General features: G+C 41.5%; 2 protein-coding genes and 1 long non-coding RNA gene across 4 annotated transcripts; 2 read left to right on the top strand and 1 right to left on the bottom strand.

Annotated features, from left to right (window-relative positions):
- The first annotated feature begins 358 nt into the window (after positions 1 to 358).
- Positions 359 to 1,320, top strand: LOC127367568 (uncharacterized). Its single transcript, XR_007885502.1, has 3 exons — positions 359 to 435; positions 985 to 1,121; positions 1,235 to 1,320. It is a non-coding gene; the product is annotated as an uncharacterized LOC127367568 (long non-coding RNA).
- Positions 1,321 to 3,765: 2,445 nt separating this feature from the next.
- On the top strand, positions 3,766 to 5,983 carry LOC127367554 (insulin-like growth factor-binding protein 1). The gene is made up of 4 exons (XM_051407505.1): positions 3,766 to 4,199; positions 4,323 to 4,465; positions 4,662 to 4,790; positions 4,889 to 5,983. Exons 1-4 carry the CDS (start codon positions 3,860 to 3,862, stop codon positions 5,012 to 5,014), a joined length of 738 nt encoding a protein of 245 aa, XP_051263465.1. The 5' UTR covers positions 3,766 to 3,859; the 3' UTR covers positions 5,015 to 5,983.
- A 104-nt stretch (positions 5,984 to 6,087) lies between these two features.
- On the bottom strand, positions 6,088 to 11,168 carry LOC127367552 (insulin-like growth factor-binding protein 3). 2 transcript variants are annotated; one of them, XM_051407489.1, is made up of 4 exons: positions 10,574 to 11,168; positions 9,629 to 9,876; positions 8,762 to 8,881; positions 6,088 to 7,121 (listed from the first exon to the last, which is right to left on the bottom strand). In XM_051407489.1, exons 1-4 carry the CDS (start codon positions 10,944 to 10,946, stop codon positions 6,996 to 6,998), a joined length of 867 nt encoding a protein of 288 aa, XP_051263449.1. In that variant the 5' UTR covers positions 10,947 to 11,168; the 3' UTR covers positions 6,088 to 6,995. The 2 variants fall into 2 exon arrangements, with proteins under 2 accessions (XP_051263449.1, XP_051263438.1); XM_051407478.1 differs by having other exon boundaries at positions 9,629 to 9,879; positions 10,574 to 11,162.
- Between the last annotated feature and the right edge of the window lie 5,682 nt (positions 11,169 to 16,850).

Below are 16,850 nucleotides of genomic sequence, written 5' to 3'. Positions count from 1 at the left end.
TGAGCTTGCAGTCTGCTTCTTCACTTCTTTTATTGGCATGTTCCTACACTTCCATGCATGTGCCTGCCACAAACTGTCAATCAATGAGATAGTGTGAAAGTTTCAGCAAGATACAAACAAATTGGGGACCCACAAAGCATCGTTCCATAGCACTGCTCTTAGTCAAAAACTTCATAGAGTACCTTTAAAGGACCAGTGTGTTGGATTTAGTGGTATCTAGTGGTGAAGTTGTAGATTGCAACTAACTGAATTTGATGACCTGGGAATGACAATGGTCTGTGAAGTGTGTAAGAGAAACTACGGTGGCCGTGAAAGTCTGAAAAAATGCAAAAGGCCCTATCTAGAGCCAGTGTTTGGTTTGTCGCTGCTGGGCTACATGGCGGTTCAACAAGGTCGAATCAGTGGACGGCGAGATAAAAACGGCTCATTCTAAAGGTAATGAAAACACTTCCTATATTCAGGTGATTATACTCTAATGAAAACATACCTATTATTATTATATTTCATTCCTGCCAATAGATCCTCCTAAATTGTACACACTGGTCCTTTAATTCTCATACACGTTGAATTGTTTGCCAGAGAAACTGCTGTGCATTGATTCTCTTAAAGACTCCCTGGGTTACTCTAGTAAACTGAAGTGAATTTACCAGCATTGGAAGTGTACCAAAAAAACACTGTCACTTTTTTTTCCATAATTAGTACCAGATTTCATAGTTATTATTAAATGAGAAAAAAATCAAAGCAGCTGAGGTCTTTGTAGCCTAAACGTTTCTAGAATGAATCAAGCTCCAAAAACTCTAGATGACATTATACAACTGAGCACTTCTACTACTGACAAGTAACTTCATGTCTAAAATTGGTGGTGTCCCTTCACAAGTTTTAAATATAAAAAAATTCAAATAGGTATATTACAACACACTAATCCGATTTTATAGAACCACTGGCTCATGTTACATTGCTTTGTTTTTTAACCTCATGTATCAGAAAGTCTCCACCTGTCATCTGTCTGTCGTTAAGCCTCCGCACCTGATTTGAATAATCAGCTAATGGAAATGTGAAACTGAAGGATCTTTATGCTGTATACCAGGTCTACCAGCTAAATGGACATGCAGCAGCAAAGTGTAAGTTTTCATCTTTTTTTGCTATTTTCATATAAGAAATAAGTCACAGCTCAAAAATCCTAAAATGTATCTTTATTCAATTGGACTGAACATGAATGTAAATGATGGAACAGAGGCCACATCTGGAGCCCATACAGGAAGAGTCAGAGCAGGAAGATGAAATCAAAGGAAGCAAAACAGGAGAAGGAGAGGAGGAAGAGGAGGAGGAGGAGGAGGGGGGGGATTTTCAAATACAACTAGGTGAGGAGACAAAGGAGGTTATGACAGAAGAAGAGAGTGAGGAAGGCGAAGATGATGCTGCTCTGCTGTGGGTTATGAGACCTAGGAGACTGTCTCGTTCACTCAGCCAAGAGAGTTTTCCTCAAATGCAATCTACCAACAATCACCAGGAGGAAACTGAGGATTCCTCTGTGTCAGATTGGAGCTCACATGCAGTGGATTTAAGTGATGAAGCTACCCCACCTGGGCAGGCAAGGTTAGGAAATGTGAAGAGGTCCATTAGTGGTGAGCTGAGAATGAAGGTAAGTCTTTAGGCACAATTCATTATCTGACAACACACAGTTCAAATGGGAAGGAGGTGATTCTCTATTGTTTTAAGATCTCCAAGATCAGATGGCAAAAACACACGCCGCCTAAACCACAGGTGCAGAAGAAGACAAGCAGGATAAGGCACAAGGAGTCGTCTCTTGTGAGTATTCTTTTGAATTTTTTATATTTTTAAATTATGGATTATAATGTAGTTCTTTCACCGATGTCTTCCAAAATGTTTCGAAGGAGGAGACGTTTCCTAAGTGGCTGGTGGACCTGATGGTCAACATTGAGGAGGCAACAACTCACCAACTGGTGGTTGAGTAACTCTCTTCACAGGCCTCACAAGGTGAATGTGAAACATTCTGGCATGTCAACCAATGACCTCGTTGGTGAACGTAGAATGTAGAACAAACTCATCACGGCCAACATGCCATATTAAGAGTTGGCACTAGCTAAGAGTAAAGTCCATGTGTAAAGTCACTGTTTCTTTTCTTCTGAATAAAGAAATAATAAGGATGATGAAAACATTTGTTCTATGTGTGTTTATGATATTTTGTTGTTGTTACCCATTGTATAATGTCAGCTTTAGCCTGAACCCTTTCACCTTTTTTCAGGTCTGTGATCTTTTGATTTTCTTTTGCCTGTGTCAAATGCCTTTTGAGGGGCCAAAAGCTCTCTCTTCAAACACACCCACACATAGTGGTTTATTTAACTTTTAAAAGAGCAAAAGGGGAGAGGTTATCTTTGAGCTTGTATGGTTCATAGTTTCATTTGAGTGTGGCTTATTTAAATAATGCAATCATTTCCAAATAATTATAAAACAAAGGAAAAAAGAAAATGCATTTCCATATGCATTGCCTATCAAGTGGCTCCTTTTGTGTATGTTCTACCAGATATTCAATGAGAAAGGTACTTATGTTCTTCCATATAGTCTCTTTTCCAGTGGTGGAAAAGTGTTCAGATCCTTTATTCAAATAAAAGAAGTAAAGTCAAATCAGAAGTAAAAGTATTAGGAATAAAAATGACCTGTGTCTGTGTGTATAGTATATTACATTACTGGATTATCATTTTTACTGATGTGTTTACAGTAAGTAGTATTTTAATCTATTAGTTGGTCAGTGTCACACAGTGAGCTAGTACTTATTTGCTCATCATTTTCATATTTTCCATTGCACTTTACACCACCTTCCCACAACCAACACCTGCAGATTCCAGGACCATGACAGACAAAAAATTTAAAAAAAGAAATACTTTGGTAAATAATCTTGATTATTTTATTGATATTCCTAGTTAAACCATTATAGTGCACTTATAGTGTTCAGCATGATTTTGAGTCATTGGATAGTGTTACATGTTCAATTCACTCAAATTAATTTTATTTGTAGAGTGCCAAATCATTACAGAAGTTATCTTTACCTTTCCATATAGAGCAGGTCTAGAGTAGTGTTGGTGTGTATATCACACAAGTCATGGTATCTGGCATTGCCTTATAGTTATGACAAATACTACACCAAAAAAACAACCAATTACTACTGGCTTTCTTCATACAAACATGTTGTGATTCTAGCAGAGCAATCCATAATGTTAGGGTTATGCAGTGCCAAAGGGGAATGATCTTGTTTATCAGTCTACCTGATAAGAGGAACCTTCACCAAAGAGACTAAAGGGGAAAATAGGGTTTTAGTGTAAAAACAGTGTTGAAACAAAATCTGTCAGCATTACAAAAGTCAGAGATTTTTTTAATCACCAGTCATTATCTCATAGCCTATGACTCCATGGATTATGTTGTATTCCTTATTGTGGATGTTACTCAATACTAGTTTATTGGTACATTTCTTTAAAAAGCAGTTTTCATGTTATTGTTGTCATAATCTCAAATGTAAAGACACAAATCAGTAATTTGGTCGTCCAAAAACAGGGTTGTTTTGATCCACAATCACTTTATGTTCCAAAGTCAATATTGACAGCAGACCTTGTGAATCTGGATCTACGCACGTCCAGCAGGGTCATCCACCGTTTACAGCAGCTTTGTCAAAAATATTTTACATCTGTAGTGTGTCAATCATTAACGCCTCTGGAGGCCAGGTTTCCACATAAATACTGCTAGTTCAGAGAAGTCAGTTTAGAAGGAAAAGTACAGTCATACTGAGCAGCTTAGAAAGGAAAGTCCAAAAAGAAGGAAGAAATTATTCATCTTAAAACTGGAGATGCCTGGATTATATGAGAAGCTGATATTGGTGGCGGCAGCATCATTTCTGGCCGTGGTGAGATCATCCCCAGTGGTGGGGCCGGAGCCTATCCGCTGTGCCCCCTGCACACAAGAGAAACTGAACAACTGTCCTGCCATCCCGGCAGACTGCCAGCAGGTGCTGAGGGAGCCTGGCTGTGGCTGCTGCATGGCCTGCGCTCTGGAGAAAGGAGCATCCTGTGGGGTTCACACAGCCCACTGTGGCGAGGGTCTCCGCTGCACTCCCAGGCCCGGGGAGGCCAGGCCGCTCCACGCTCTGACCAGAGGACAGGGGGTCTGCACTGAAGACCTGGGTCAAGGTAGTCTCAAAGTTTCATGGTTTTCTCTGTTTACTGTTAAAATGTCTAAATGCTTTACTTCTGAGCAGTATTATTTTTTAACATTAAAGTTGTTTTTGTTGTTTTTTTCTTAAACCTGTACAGAGGAAGCTGATGGAGTATCTGACCAAGGCTCCATGCAGTACCTGTTCGGTCTCAATGTTCCTTTTGACCACCAAGATGCTGCTGATGGCCAAGAGAGTATCAAGGCCAAGCTCAATGCCATCCGCAACAAACTGGTACAACAGGTGAGGAAAAAACATCAACCTCACAAATGAAGATTGAAAGTTATTTACCTTCCTTCCACTAGAGGGAGCCCTATGTTTTAAGGAACTGTGGATTTTTAAGAGATAATTGGGATTAACATAGTTTTGAAGTCAATCTATGGTGTATTTATTTATATGTGGGTGTAGTTCTCACTGTTTGCTTTTCTTTTTTGCACAGGGTCCCTGTCACATTGAACTTCATACAGCACTGGACATGATAACCAGCTCTCAGCAGAAACTGGGAGAGAGGTTCACAACTTTCTACCTCCCCAACTGTGACAAGCACGGCTTCTACAAGGCCAAGCAAGTAAGAATTTTAGGATTTCAAAAATATCAAATTCATTCATCTCGAAGCCACTGGGTGATTTATTCGTGTGGTTTCCCATCTCTGTTTCTCTTTCTCAGTGTGAATCATCTCTGGTTGGACCCCCCGCCCGCTGCTGGTGTGTCTCTTCCTGGAATGGGAAGAAGATCCCTGGATCGAGTGACCTCCTCGGTGACTCAGAGTGTCATCAAGAAGTCACTTACTGAAGGATGGACTGTCACTCATAAACATGCTCACACACACACACACACATACACACACACACACATATATATATATATATATAGACACAAGCAAACATGTTAATCATAACTTAAAATCAGGAAATAGTGACTTCCTTTTACAAAAAGACACTCATTCACACAAAATGTAACATCCTATATTTTAGATGGGGAAATTTCCTCTCATTTTATTTACTTGATGTATGTATCAAGACTTATTTATTCAGTGCTTGTATATTCTTACTAGCATTAACCATTTTGTCATTTTTAGATTTTTTATATGTTTGCCTATTTTTTGCGATTGTAAATAGGGCAACACTGTATACATTTGTTTCTGACTAAATAACTCCATTGCTCAAAACCACAGGTCCACAGCTCTGCCAAGCCCTCTTCAGGATCAGTTTTTTCTTTTTTTTATTCATTCAAAACTGGAGCTGTGCACGGCACGAAACAACACAGCCGCTCATTCATTCAACATGTTGACATTGTCTGAATGTATCTCCATTGGCGTTTCCTCAATGGGTATTGGGGGAAATACTTAAAGTGCCGCAAGTATGTGCACGGTGGCCAAGCACAAACATATCAGCACTCATCCAAGCCACTGTGAGGTTTGGTATGGGTTGTTCTGCATTTGTCTACCTCTACTAGTCTCTGCAGGTCCACAGGTTTAGCAGTGGATTGCTGAGGGGTCTTCTCAGCTTCACCTTTCTCACATTAGGGGCTTTTATTTGTCTTTTTTTTTTTTTAGCTATTCTAGCATCTATTCAAGTATTTATTATGATTTACTTGCGTGTTTATGCTGTTGTTTGCTGTTGAGCTCATGTGCAGTGGGCCAAATTGTTTGTGAATGCTGTTTGCCAGGAATGCTGCTATTCCATTATTGGTTTCGTTGAAACAATGTACATATTCTTCTAATTCTGTGGATGTGCATCCAATTAAAATGTTATTTCATCATGATGGGGTCATGTTTGAATGTGTTTTTCCAACAGCCCAAAAAAGTTTCTTACATGCTCAAAAAGGCGAAATGAAGAGAAAAAAAAGAAAATGCAATACCTGGATAACTTTATACTGCCTTTATTAAGTAAAAATAGACCTCTGAGGGTTGCATTGTACATGCAAACATCGTATTTACTTAAACCAAGGCAAGTGATGAAAATGATCACTGGCTATGCAGAGATCAGAGATAATTTTTATCCCAAAAATTCAGCTTATGCAAAGTGACAACAAAACAGTAACAACCACAGTACAGAATAAAGGAAATATCCCTCTTTCTGTGGCTCAAGATCAAGCATAAAAACTTTATACACACTGTAGTGTTTGAGCTGCACAGTCCAGCAGTCCAACTCCCTGAGGAGCAGGAAGCAACCGGAATAAATGGAATTCATAGGAATAGGAATTCATAGTAAGGCACTGCACGCTTACTCTGAAGAACATATTCATACATACATACATTTTATGGTTGTCATAACCCCACGCAATGTCTTTATAACAAATCACAAGCATACAAATTACGATTACACATCACAAGCATGTACACATGTGCAATGCCACTTAGTTGTGCGTAAATGAAGAGCACTCTCATCAAAGTTTGTGGCAAGTACAAAGGTCTCTGTTTTATAATCAGAATAAGGCTTCTGGGATCAATTCTTTAAGTGTATCCTCTTCTCAGAAGTTGTCCTTGTTGGGTCAGAGACAAATAGCTCATGAAGAATCCATCCATCGCACAAAAGTTCAGACTGCATCTGTGACACAGAGGCTTTTTTTTTTTCTCCTCCTGGTACTCTTCCTCTGTTCCCTTCGCTCTGCCTCAGAAAAGGTCCCACAGGCAACAGATAGAAATAGCAAACATCCATATATCGGCTGAGCCATCTCTTGACCTCTCTCCCAATATCCTCAGTGTCTCCATTTGTTTACAATTCTTCTCGTGCTCACTCCCACCCTCCCCTCCCTCTGTCCTGCTCTGCTCCTATTGGCTCTCGGAGTTGTAGTACTGGGCGTCTCCTCGCTCCTTCCCATCAAAACCTGGCAAGGGCTGACCGTATTTGTCCACACACCAACAGAAACCTCGCTTTCTGCCTTTGGATGGACGGCACTGAAAGTGAAGGAAGGGACAAGGTGAAGGGAGGGAAGAGAAGTGCAGGGGGGGGGTGGGGGAAGCTAAATGTGCAAATTCAGATGAATATCCAGCATTATGGGTAACAAGCCACTTTACTCAATGAAGTAGAACAGCAATAGTTAAGAGGCATTAATGGTCAGATTGTGCTGAGTCGACGCAGCCTTGGTTATCCAACACGCTCTGGTATTTTGAGCTGCTTTTATGGTCTACCTCCTGTTACACACACATATAGAGACCTTTAAGGTAAACAGAAACCTGGTAAAATATTTGCTTAGTCCCGTTTGTGAACAACTGAGAACCAAGATCTATTTTCAGAAGCCGGTGGCCAGTACGAATCATCTGTTGCTGATTATACCCCACAGCTCCAAATTATGGGTACTACAAATGACTTACAGAGTCTGTGGAGCTACCCAAGGGCTGTTATTTTACTGCCAATTTTACTAAAGGTCAACCTCCACTCTAGTAAAACATGCAGCCAGTCATTTCAAGGGCTAAAGCAACTGTGCTGCTGTTCCACAGAGGAGTCAGAGCTGATCAGGAAGGGAGGCATCCTTATTTAGTTCAATATGTCACCAGCATTTTGACTGAAACGCTGATCTGAGCTGAAGCAGGACTCTCTTGTTGTCAGACCACCGTTGCACAGGAAGTAGAGTAGATCGTGTTATGTTAAAGTTGGAAAAACTAATACAGTAATCAAAATTTTAAGCACAGTTTACTGAAGAAAGTGCTTCTGCTTTCAGCATTAAATCTATCCTGGGTCATTTTTTTTTCTCTGTCAAGATATTTGCTGTTATTAAGAGCTGTAATAAGAGATGTTTTTGCTTAAAATCATGCAAACGTCCAAATTAAACTGACCAAAATGAAATGTCTGCCACTCCTTCAGCGCCTCAGGGCTCAGCATAGTACACTGGGTCCATTCTACATAAACAAAGACAATGAGCCTGGCGTTGTGAGGCTGGTTATGAGATGATTGCAGGTCAAGGAGAACACTTCCATTAAGCAGGAGGGACTGCTGTGTTATAAGAAAAGCTGCCTCGGTGATGCAGTGGCGCGGGAGCCCTAAGTGCCTCCATATGAATGCGTCAGAACCACTCATTTATCACAACCCGATCGTGGGTGAACCACGTGAGCGTGGGGATGGCTACAGCTCTATTTCTGTGCATGCTTCTCAAAAGTCCAGCAATTATGGGGGGAGCGCATCGGGTGCCGGTGGCCACCTTGACGTCTGTCTCCCTGGGAGGGTTCCCGTTAAACGGCCATCGTCCCAGCCGTCAACCCCACTGGGGTTTGGCCCCTGTGGTTCCTGTCTCCAGAGCCAGTGGCTAGGGTCTACCTCACTGGTGTGGTGGTGCAATGATGAGGCTCTAATAACTACCAATGAATACAGGAGGACAGCTACAAATCTGTAATTGGGCTGCGTTTGAGTCACAAAGCTTCAGCACTGAATCTTTGTTAATGCAGCATGTAAAAAAGGAAGTGCTGGTTTCCTTTTTTACAGTCTTTTAAAGTTGTAAACAAGTTTTTATTAAGTATTGTGTAGCCTCTCATGAAACTGATGCACACATTTGGGCATACAGACAATATCAAACGATGGTCCTTTAAATGTGTTTCCTTACCTGTTTTTTCTTATAGAAGCCCTTCTTGTCACAGTTTGGTATGCGGAAACCTCTGGGGTTGAGAATGTCTGTAATCTTGAGGCTGCTGAGAATGCTCTCAATCTCTCTCCGACAGGGACCCTGCAGATGAGGAAACACATAAGAAGTTAGTGTACATTCTCCAATGCTTAAACATCTCTGGCATGTGCACGCTTTTTTATTCTGCAGTGTGATGTTGACATGAATTCTCTGCTTTTTAAAAAAATAAAATAAAGACGTTAACTAAGCTGACCCACGCTGCATCACACTTTGATAATACCCAAACAATGGTGGCTGCAATGTGAAAGAGGTGATGGATGAGAAATTAATTAATCTGACCAACTTGTAGCGGCTTAACAGTTACAAAAGCTGCTTAGAACTCTTACACTTTACACAAAGGATGGGGGATAACGTGAATTCAAAGAGCTCAAAGGAGCCAAAAAGGCTTGTCCTCAAGTCCAAGTACTCCAGTCACTAATCAAAGCAGCCAGTCAAAGCCCATTACTAGTGTGTGCTCACTTCTCTGGCCAAAGAGAAGATCAAAATAGCAGCAGGGCTTCCCAACAGGCACTCGCATAGGCCAATCCATCATTCGTTGGCTCCCAGTACACCCGGCACGCGGACGCCTTGTGGCCAAACAACCGCCTGACCCAGGTCAGCCGCAGGGCCATCGTACCCGCTCGCTGCCATGCCATTCTACTGCTCTCGATGCCTGCCAACCGTCAGCACCGCTACCCAAAACATTTCATCACCCGCAGGGGGAGAAAAACACCAAAACACAGAGGAAGAGGAGAAAAACATTCCTCCAGTGTGCTCTGAAGACAGAAAAATATTGGTTGTGGTACTTACATACTCAGGCTCCTGTTTGGTCTCCAGCGAGAAGTTTTGTTGGTCTGTGATGAGTGGTCCCGGGAGCTCCTCCATTTTAAAGCTCTGGGTTCTCTTCTGCTGCTCCCGTCTGAGGACTTCTGACTTGGCGGAGGGGAAAAAGGGGTGAAGAGGAGGTCTCAGGGGTCCCGTGGGTCTGTGGGTGCTGTACGAGGTTTGGAGGCCTGAGCCGGTGGAATTCCTCTCCTCGTCCTGAGTCTCAATATTTTCTGCTGAAGTTTTAGAACAACATGTGTTGTTTATTCACATAAACTAAACTCTAGGATACATAATATTTCATTGAAGGTGTAATTAAGGATAATAAGGAGTATTTCCAATTCGGATTGACACATATCAATTTTTATCAGCAAGCTGGTGGTCACTTTGAAGGTACAAGTGCTACATTTCAGCATTTCTTTAGATGATATTCCATCTATAGAGGGAAATGAACAGAAATAGGCCAAATGCCAATCAACAACTCTTTTAAACAAAACTTTTAACTAGGGCACAAAAAAGTTTCTTATGCTTTAACCTGTCCCATCCTTCACCTTCTGTTTCCAAATGAAGAGAATTCATTGGTCGAAATCAATTAGGGATTGTGGCTTTTAATCAGGATTTCTCCCAGTGTATGCCATGGAATTAAGCTGCTGTGTATCATAACAGAAACACATCCCCACTCCTCTAGAGGAGTTAGAAGATTGTTCCCCTAACCTTAAAAGAAACACATTTTCATTTTAGTGTTTAGACGCTTGTAGATTCAATTAGGGTAATAAATAAAAGTCTGTACACTTGTTGCGCATTAATTTGCGTATACAACGACTTTAAGACATTCTCAAACCTTAATTTACACCTATAGCTGCTAAACAACTAAGTATCTAAAGTGAACATAGGACGCACAAGGAAAAGGGTTGCGCGCACAAGCGTTACCTGGAAGTTCATTGACCGGAGGTGTTGGTCTGGCGGTAAATCGTCTGTTAGTAACGTTTGCACAAATCCCCCGTCCCTCCAGCAGAGCCTGCAGAGGTTTCGTCTCACCGGGCTGATGCTGACAGGTCAGTCCGGAGCCACATCTCCCGGTGTACACGCCGCACGGCTGGCCGAAGCTCAGAGCGCAAGTCATGCAGCAGCCGCAGCCCGGTTCGCGGACTTTCTCGGCGCAGTCCTTGGGTAAAGGTTTGCACAAAAGCCGCGCTCCAGCATCACATGGCTCGCATTTGATAACCGGTCCGACCGCACCTGACCTCCGGGTGAACGATGCCAGGACAAAAGTCATGCAAAGTGCGCGAAAACAGGAATCCATTGTGGCGTCTGAGATGGTGTCAAAGTGGAGGAAGCGCACTGTCCTGCTGTGGTGACTTTTCACTGGGCAGCTCCACTCTCAATCACATAAAAGCCACCGGCCAAAACATCTCAATATATAGACCCCAGTGACTGTAGTCACACCCCCGAATAGCTTGTGGTATACTGATGAATTGCCTCGACTCCGTTATTCCTTTAAAAGCATCAGAGCTTCAGGATGCCGGGTTTTTTTTTTTTTTTGCAGACCAGTAGAATAGCATTTATGGTAGCTTGCATATCCCTTTAAGACTGAATCGGAATTTAAAAAAAAGGAAGTTTGTCAACTTTTTACCTTGGTAGAGACATTTAGTTGAGGTCTTAATATTCTGAATACATTTTAATTTATAATGCAGTTGTCAGGCTTTTAGATACATTCAAGGACATAATCATGTTACCCCAGAGGAACACACACACTAATGTTTTTAATCTGTATCAACTCTCAGTTTGAAGAGCCCACACACACAGGAATAGCTCCAAGCATCTGCCATACGCAGATCCATTCACAGGGGGCGCCAATAATGTGTGTGTGTGTGTGTGTGTGTGTGTGTGTGTGTGTGTGTTTGACTCAATTCAACTTTGGTGCTCTAATCTTTCAGTGATGCAGTGAAAGGCTGTAATGGCAGTGTGTTTGTTTCATTGGTTGTGCGTTTATGTATAAGTAGTATTCACATGAGTATGTGTTTGCATGTGTGTGTGTGTGTGTGTGTGTGTGTGTGTGTGTGTGTGTGTGCGTGTGTGTGGTTCCACTGATCTGAGACCCCAGAACCAGTTGCACATGACCCTGCATGACCTGTATATGGTGTAAGCGCATAAACTGTGACCAATCCGAGCATAAGATGATTATTTCAAGCTCTGATACAGTATTAGCTACAACAGTGCAGCCCTACAGCCGATGACATTTATTATTTTTATTTAATTATTATTAAAAAATGGATACAAAACCAACTACAAGAACTGAAGTACTATTTTATGATATATTGAATTATAGTATGCCTACTATTCTTTACACTTTATTCTTCTACTCCCCTACATTTCAGAGGCAAATATTGGACCTTTTGCTCCACTGCATTTATTGGTAAGAGTTATCTTGTTAAATATTTTGCCTTTTTTATTTGTATTAAACAACCCAGCAGTATGTGAAATTATTTACCTTGTGATCTAGAATATTAAAATGAATTAATCAGTATATTATAATGTTTAACAATATATCACTGGAAAGGGTCATTCTGCATTCTGCAGTACATTTACTTTTAAAACTTCCATACATTCGACTTTTCCCACCACTGTACAAAACATGAATCTATACACTTTACTAATTACCCTATTAACTGTGAGACATTCTACATTGTCCCATATTATCGCTTGTATGTAGGTTATATGATGTAGATATAGTTTATCTCTTTATTTAAGTCCCATTCTGCAGGGATGTGACGACCCTCTGAGTAGGTCTCTCTCAAGAACCTGGTGGGTGGAGTCGGGTCATCAGCAAGATTCAGTTCACCTGGTCTGGTGGCAAGACTATATAAACTGGAGGCAATCAGCCAGTCTCTCTCTCAGCTTCCATCCTGTTTGGTTTGGTTGGATTTAGTTTGTCTTTAGCTTCATTTCCATTTTAGTTATGTAAAATAAACTTATTTTTAGTTACAACTCAAATGTGTTCTCCCCTTCTTTGTTCAGCCTTGAGCCAGGTTGTGACAAGGGAGGAGTATTATAAATGGGACAAAGGTCATCCAAGTGATGGGACTTCATAGTAAACAGATTTCACGTAGACCAGACAAAAGTCAAAATATAATTCACCCACAAGATCTGTTGCTATCAGTCTACATAATCAGTCCACCAGCCGAACATAATTCAAGGTGACCTGCCCATATGGTATTCAGTGTGTGAATAATGCACCTCATGTACCTGTTCCTCACACATAAAGCAAGTAAAGCAGTGGTCTCTGAACATGCTGGTAGAACGTGTGACACAGTTGGGCCTGTTCTAGCCATTTGTCAGTGCTACAAAGCAGACCTTAAAATAAGTACACATACCACACATGTAAGTGAGAAAATTCCTACGTAATTACATCTGTAGCGTTTCTAGCTCCGCTATTAATTGGTTACAGATGAGAAAGGGGATACACCAGCACAAAATGTCCAAAATACCTCAAAAGAATAACAGCAGGAGAGGCGAGGTGTACAGTTCCTCTTTGCTTTTGAAATGTCTTGGAAGCCAATGTCAAATCAGTTGCCAACAAGCCCTGGCGTACTGCCGTCTGTTAACAGACAGGTCTACAGCAGAGCAGTGCTCAGTGGAATTCCAAACATTTGTTTCATAAGCTGAAAAAAGCCTGCTGATTTTCCTCCCTCTCCTCTGCTCAGAGCTCTATGGAAGGGGGTCTCTCAGCCACCTGTGCATATTCAGCATAGCAGAGGAGAGCGTCGGGCACAGGGAGCAATGTACTGAAGGAATGTCGTCCCACAGAGCAGCCACTCAATAAAGAGGGAGTGTGAAGAATTTGCCTTTGCACACACAGGATATTACTGTACATGTGTTTAACATAACCTGCTGTCAAAGGCTACACCGGCCAACCACAACTGCTTGTCAAATCCTTATCCAGAGCAATTTTCCACTGTTTTAGGATGATTTGGACAAATCGGATACACTTGCTTGAAGCTCTGCAAGCGGTCGGAGTTGCCTCCAGCAGTTGTGCTGTAGCTTACTGTAGCTTATTGCACCGAAATCCTCGGCTAAATATAAACTAGCTACTGAATGCATGCTTCTGGATGTCACACATATTCTCAGTTTAATTTTTATGAAAGCCATAGGTTGCTGCTCCCTTGGTTGTGAGCAGTTCTTTTCAAAATGCTGTTTTTATTATGTGTATTTCTACCCCTGTATTTAGAAGTAAAACAGCAGCTGATTACTGATGTATGCTGAGAGTGCCTTATTATTATTCCATTCATTAAAAATTGTTATTTTGTATTTATTATTATTATTTCGATGTGACATGTACTAATGCTTCTTTCCCCACTTCTGGCTCTGTTAGAGTGACTTTGTGTGTGTTCAGTGCAAAGATGGAGGAGATGGTGTTACTGTAGTGATGGGGAAAAGCACAAAAATCTGTAGCGCGGCCAAAGCTCACAGACTCAAAAGCACATAGTTTAATCAGCTGGAGGTCTGCAGAACACGTCTGGGTTAACCCAAGAGAAAGATGTGTGTGTGTGTGTGTGTGTGTGTGTGTGCGTAAGTGCATACCCCTCACTCTCAAACACCAAGCAACTCTTTCGCCATTCTTACCTGGAATTTGGGATGACAGTGGGGGTCTGGTGTGTGTGTGTGTGTGTGTGGAGAGAAAGAGTGTGTGGATACATATTGTATGTAGGTGTGTTCGAGTAAGATGGGAGGGTTGAGACTGTGTAGGATTGAGGCTGCCACAGATCACATGACAAGTCTGGTACGGTCACTGTTATTCTTTTTTCCCCCCCTTAGTCTCATGACCGTCTCTCATATAATTGCCCCTGTCTGAGGGCTTTTCGAGCAGTCTCTCATCACAGATGAATTGGACGCAAAGGTCTCTATTATGATTAATATGATCATCTTATCCCTTTGATTCTGTTCTGCGCTGGCACCCACAGAGACCTTTGACAATTATCCGATTATTAAAAGCGGTTTGAATGGTGGACAAAATAAAGAGCCAAAAGGGCATAGGCCAGCTTTCATCTAATTCCAGGGTCGGTTCATTATTTTTTTGGAGTGGTCTGTTCATAGAGCTGTCATGGTCCCCATTTCTGGAGGCCCCTGAGGCGGTCCAAGGCTGTAATTAGGCCTGAGCGAAGTGGAAGACAGAGAGAAAGGAACTCGCAGCATTCAGCCTGACGGATTGCAGAGTGTTCGGAAGTGGGCTGAGAGTGGCGCCGCTCACTTTGGGCCCCGAATCCCCCCCAGACAGTAGCACTTCCTATGTCTGTATTACTCTGTCTCGTATAGGCACATTGTACATGTATGTACATTTCCTCACATGTGCAAGACATTTTTACGCTCTGACTCTCTTTCACTCATTCTGTCATTGCACCTTATTTGAGAACTAGAGTAAGTGAATTATATGGGAAGCATGATTTTAATTTAAACATGTAATGTCCTTAAAATGGTTACTAATTGAGTACAAAGTACTTTTTCATTCATGCTTCATTTATAATTTTTTTCCTTTGTGTTGGGAGCCCGCAATCACATGATTTAAATACAAATGAAACAGACAACTACATGTAATTTATTCTTGCACAGTCATGTATCATTTTCTCACTGACACCAACACACCATTACTCAGCGTAAACTAAGACAAAATTAGAATTGGTCGAGGGAATATCCCATTGCAGTTCCTACAATGCTGCATTTATTTTAGAAGTGATGGTGGTTGCAACATGTGGTTTGATGCTGAAATGAAGAGAAAACACAGATATCAGAGTCAAAAGGTATACGTAGCTGTCTGACAGGTTCACCCGGCTAATCTAATTCACTTTAGATAGTATCAGCATGCAAGTCAAACTACTTTTATTATTTTTTCTGTTAATGAAGCCATTTTTCATATTATTCCTGTCCATATTCCTTTTGTTTTTTATTTTATTGTATGCAGTTATACAAAAAGCATTGTGAATTGGTGTGAGGCTGATCTTTTGTATATTTATTGTTGCAATAACCAACAATAAACCAACAGCTATAGGCTGACTACATAGGACTCACCTCCCACCAACCTGTTGTTGTGCCAACCATGTGTTCTTATTGAGAGTGCGGGAAAATTAGCAATATTCACCTTTATATAATTAACATTTGGGGCGAGTTGGGTCACATTGATTAAGGAGTAGTTGAGCTCATCAGATGGGGCTGAGGGGATACCTCTTATAAAAACAAAACACCTTTGCTCAAACCATGATGTAAAAAAAATTCACATCACAAAGGCAACACTTGTCTTCAGTGCGTGTTGTTTTTAGTTCAATGACCACGACCATGACCCATTGGGACCCCTCCATAGCCACAGTGACTGGGACTTGCTACTCTGTCAGTTGTCATCCTTTAGGCCGCAATACTGATTTCTCTCTGTATAGTACAGATATGTGCAGCTGTTACATACATTCTGAAATGATACAACAAAACAACAGTCTATACTGCACAACTCATTAACAACTAATGATTTATTGATTGTGTAGGGAATCATCTTGTCCTGACCTCAACTATGAGGCGGCCTGATATGGAAGCACGCAATTAATCTCACAGTGCGTTCTGAGGTTTCGGCGTCTGCTGAAAAACCAAACAAGGGGCCTCAAATTGTGCAGCCATCCCAGAATGCACTTTCTATTTTTGCTCCCCAAAATGTATTCTGCCTCAGAGGAAAAGAGATGAGCCCTGCCCCTCTAATTAAGTGGCCGTAAAAATGCTGCCGAGCTAGGGTGCTGGAGGAATGAGAATGAGCTCTGTCAGCCTGATGAACAAGGCCTTTCACCTCCACATTATCTACAAAGTGACACTTGATTGGCTTCAGCTTCCTAGAAGAGACTGGGAAGCTTATTGTTAAGCTGGTATTGGTTGAGACTGGCATACTGTATGTGACAGGCTTAATCAGTGTCTGTTACGGGTCCTTGCTCAGGTCAGGAATGTCAACACAATAGCGCTGATTATATTACTCATCAGCAGTCGCCATGTGTAGGTTAGGGGTTGGAAAATAAGCCTAACTCTATTGTCGGGCAAATTCTTGTCTGTTTTTCAGACAAGTTCATTCTGCTGTATCATTAATCAGCATGGTAATGACAAATATTGAGACATCAATCAAGTTTGCTGGGGAATCACTGCAGTATCAAGTTAAACTTACATTGCTCTCTCATGCTCACAC

The sequence above is a fragment of the Dicentrarchus labrax genome, unplaced genomic scaffold (assembly GCF_905237075.1).
Source record: "Dicentrarchus labrax unplaced genomic scaffold, dlabrax2021, whole genome shotgun sequence".
Classification (NCBI taxonomy): domain Eukaryota; kingdom Metazoa; phylum Chordata; class Actinopteri; family Moronidae; genus Dicentrarchus; species Dicentrarchus labrax.
The sequence above is the reverse complement of the archived record's forward strand: the minus strand, read 5'-3'. Positions and strand labels throughout refer to the sequence as shown.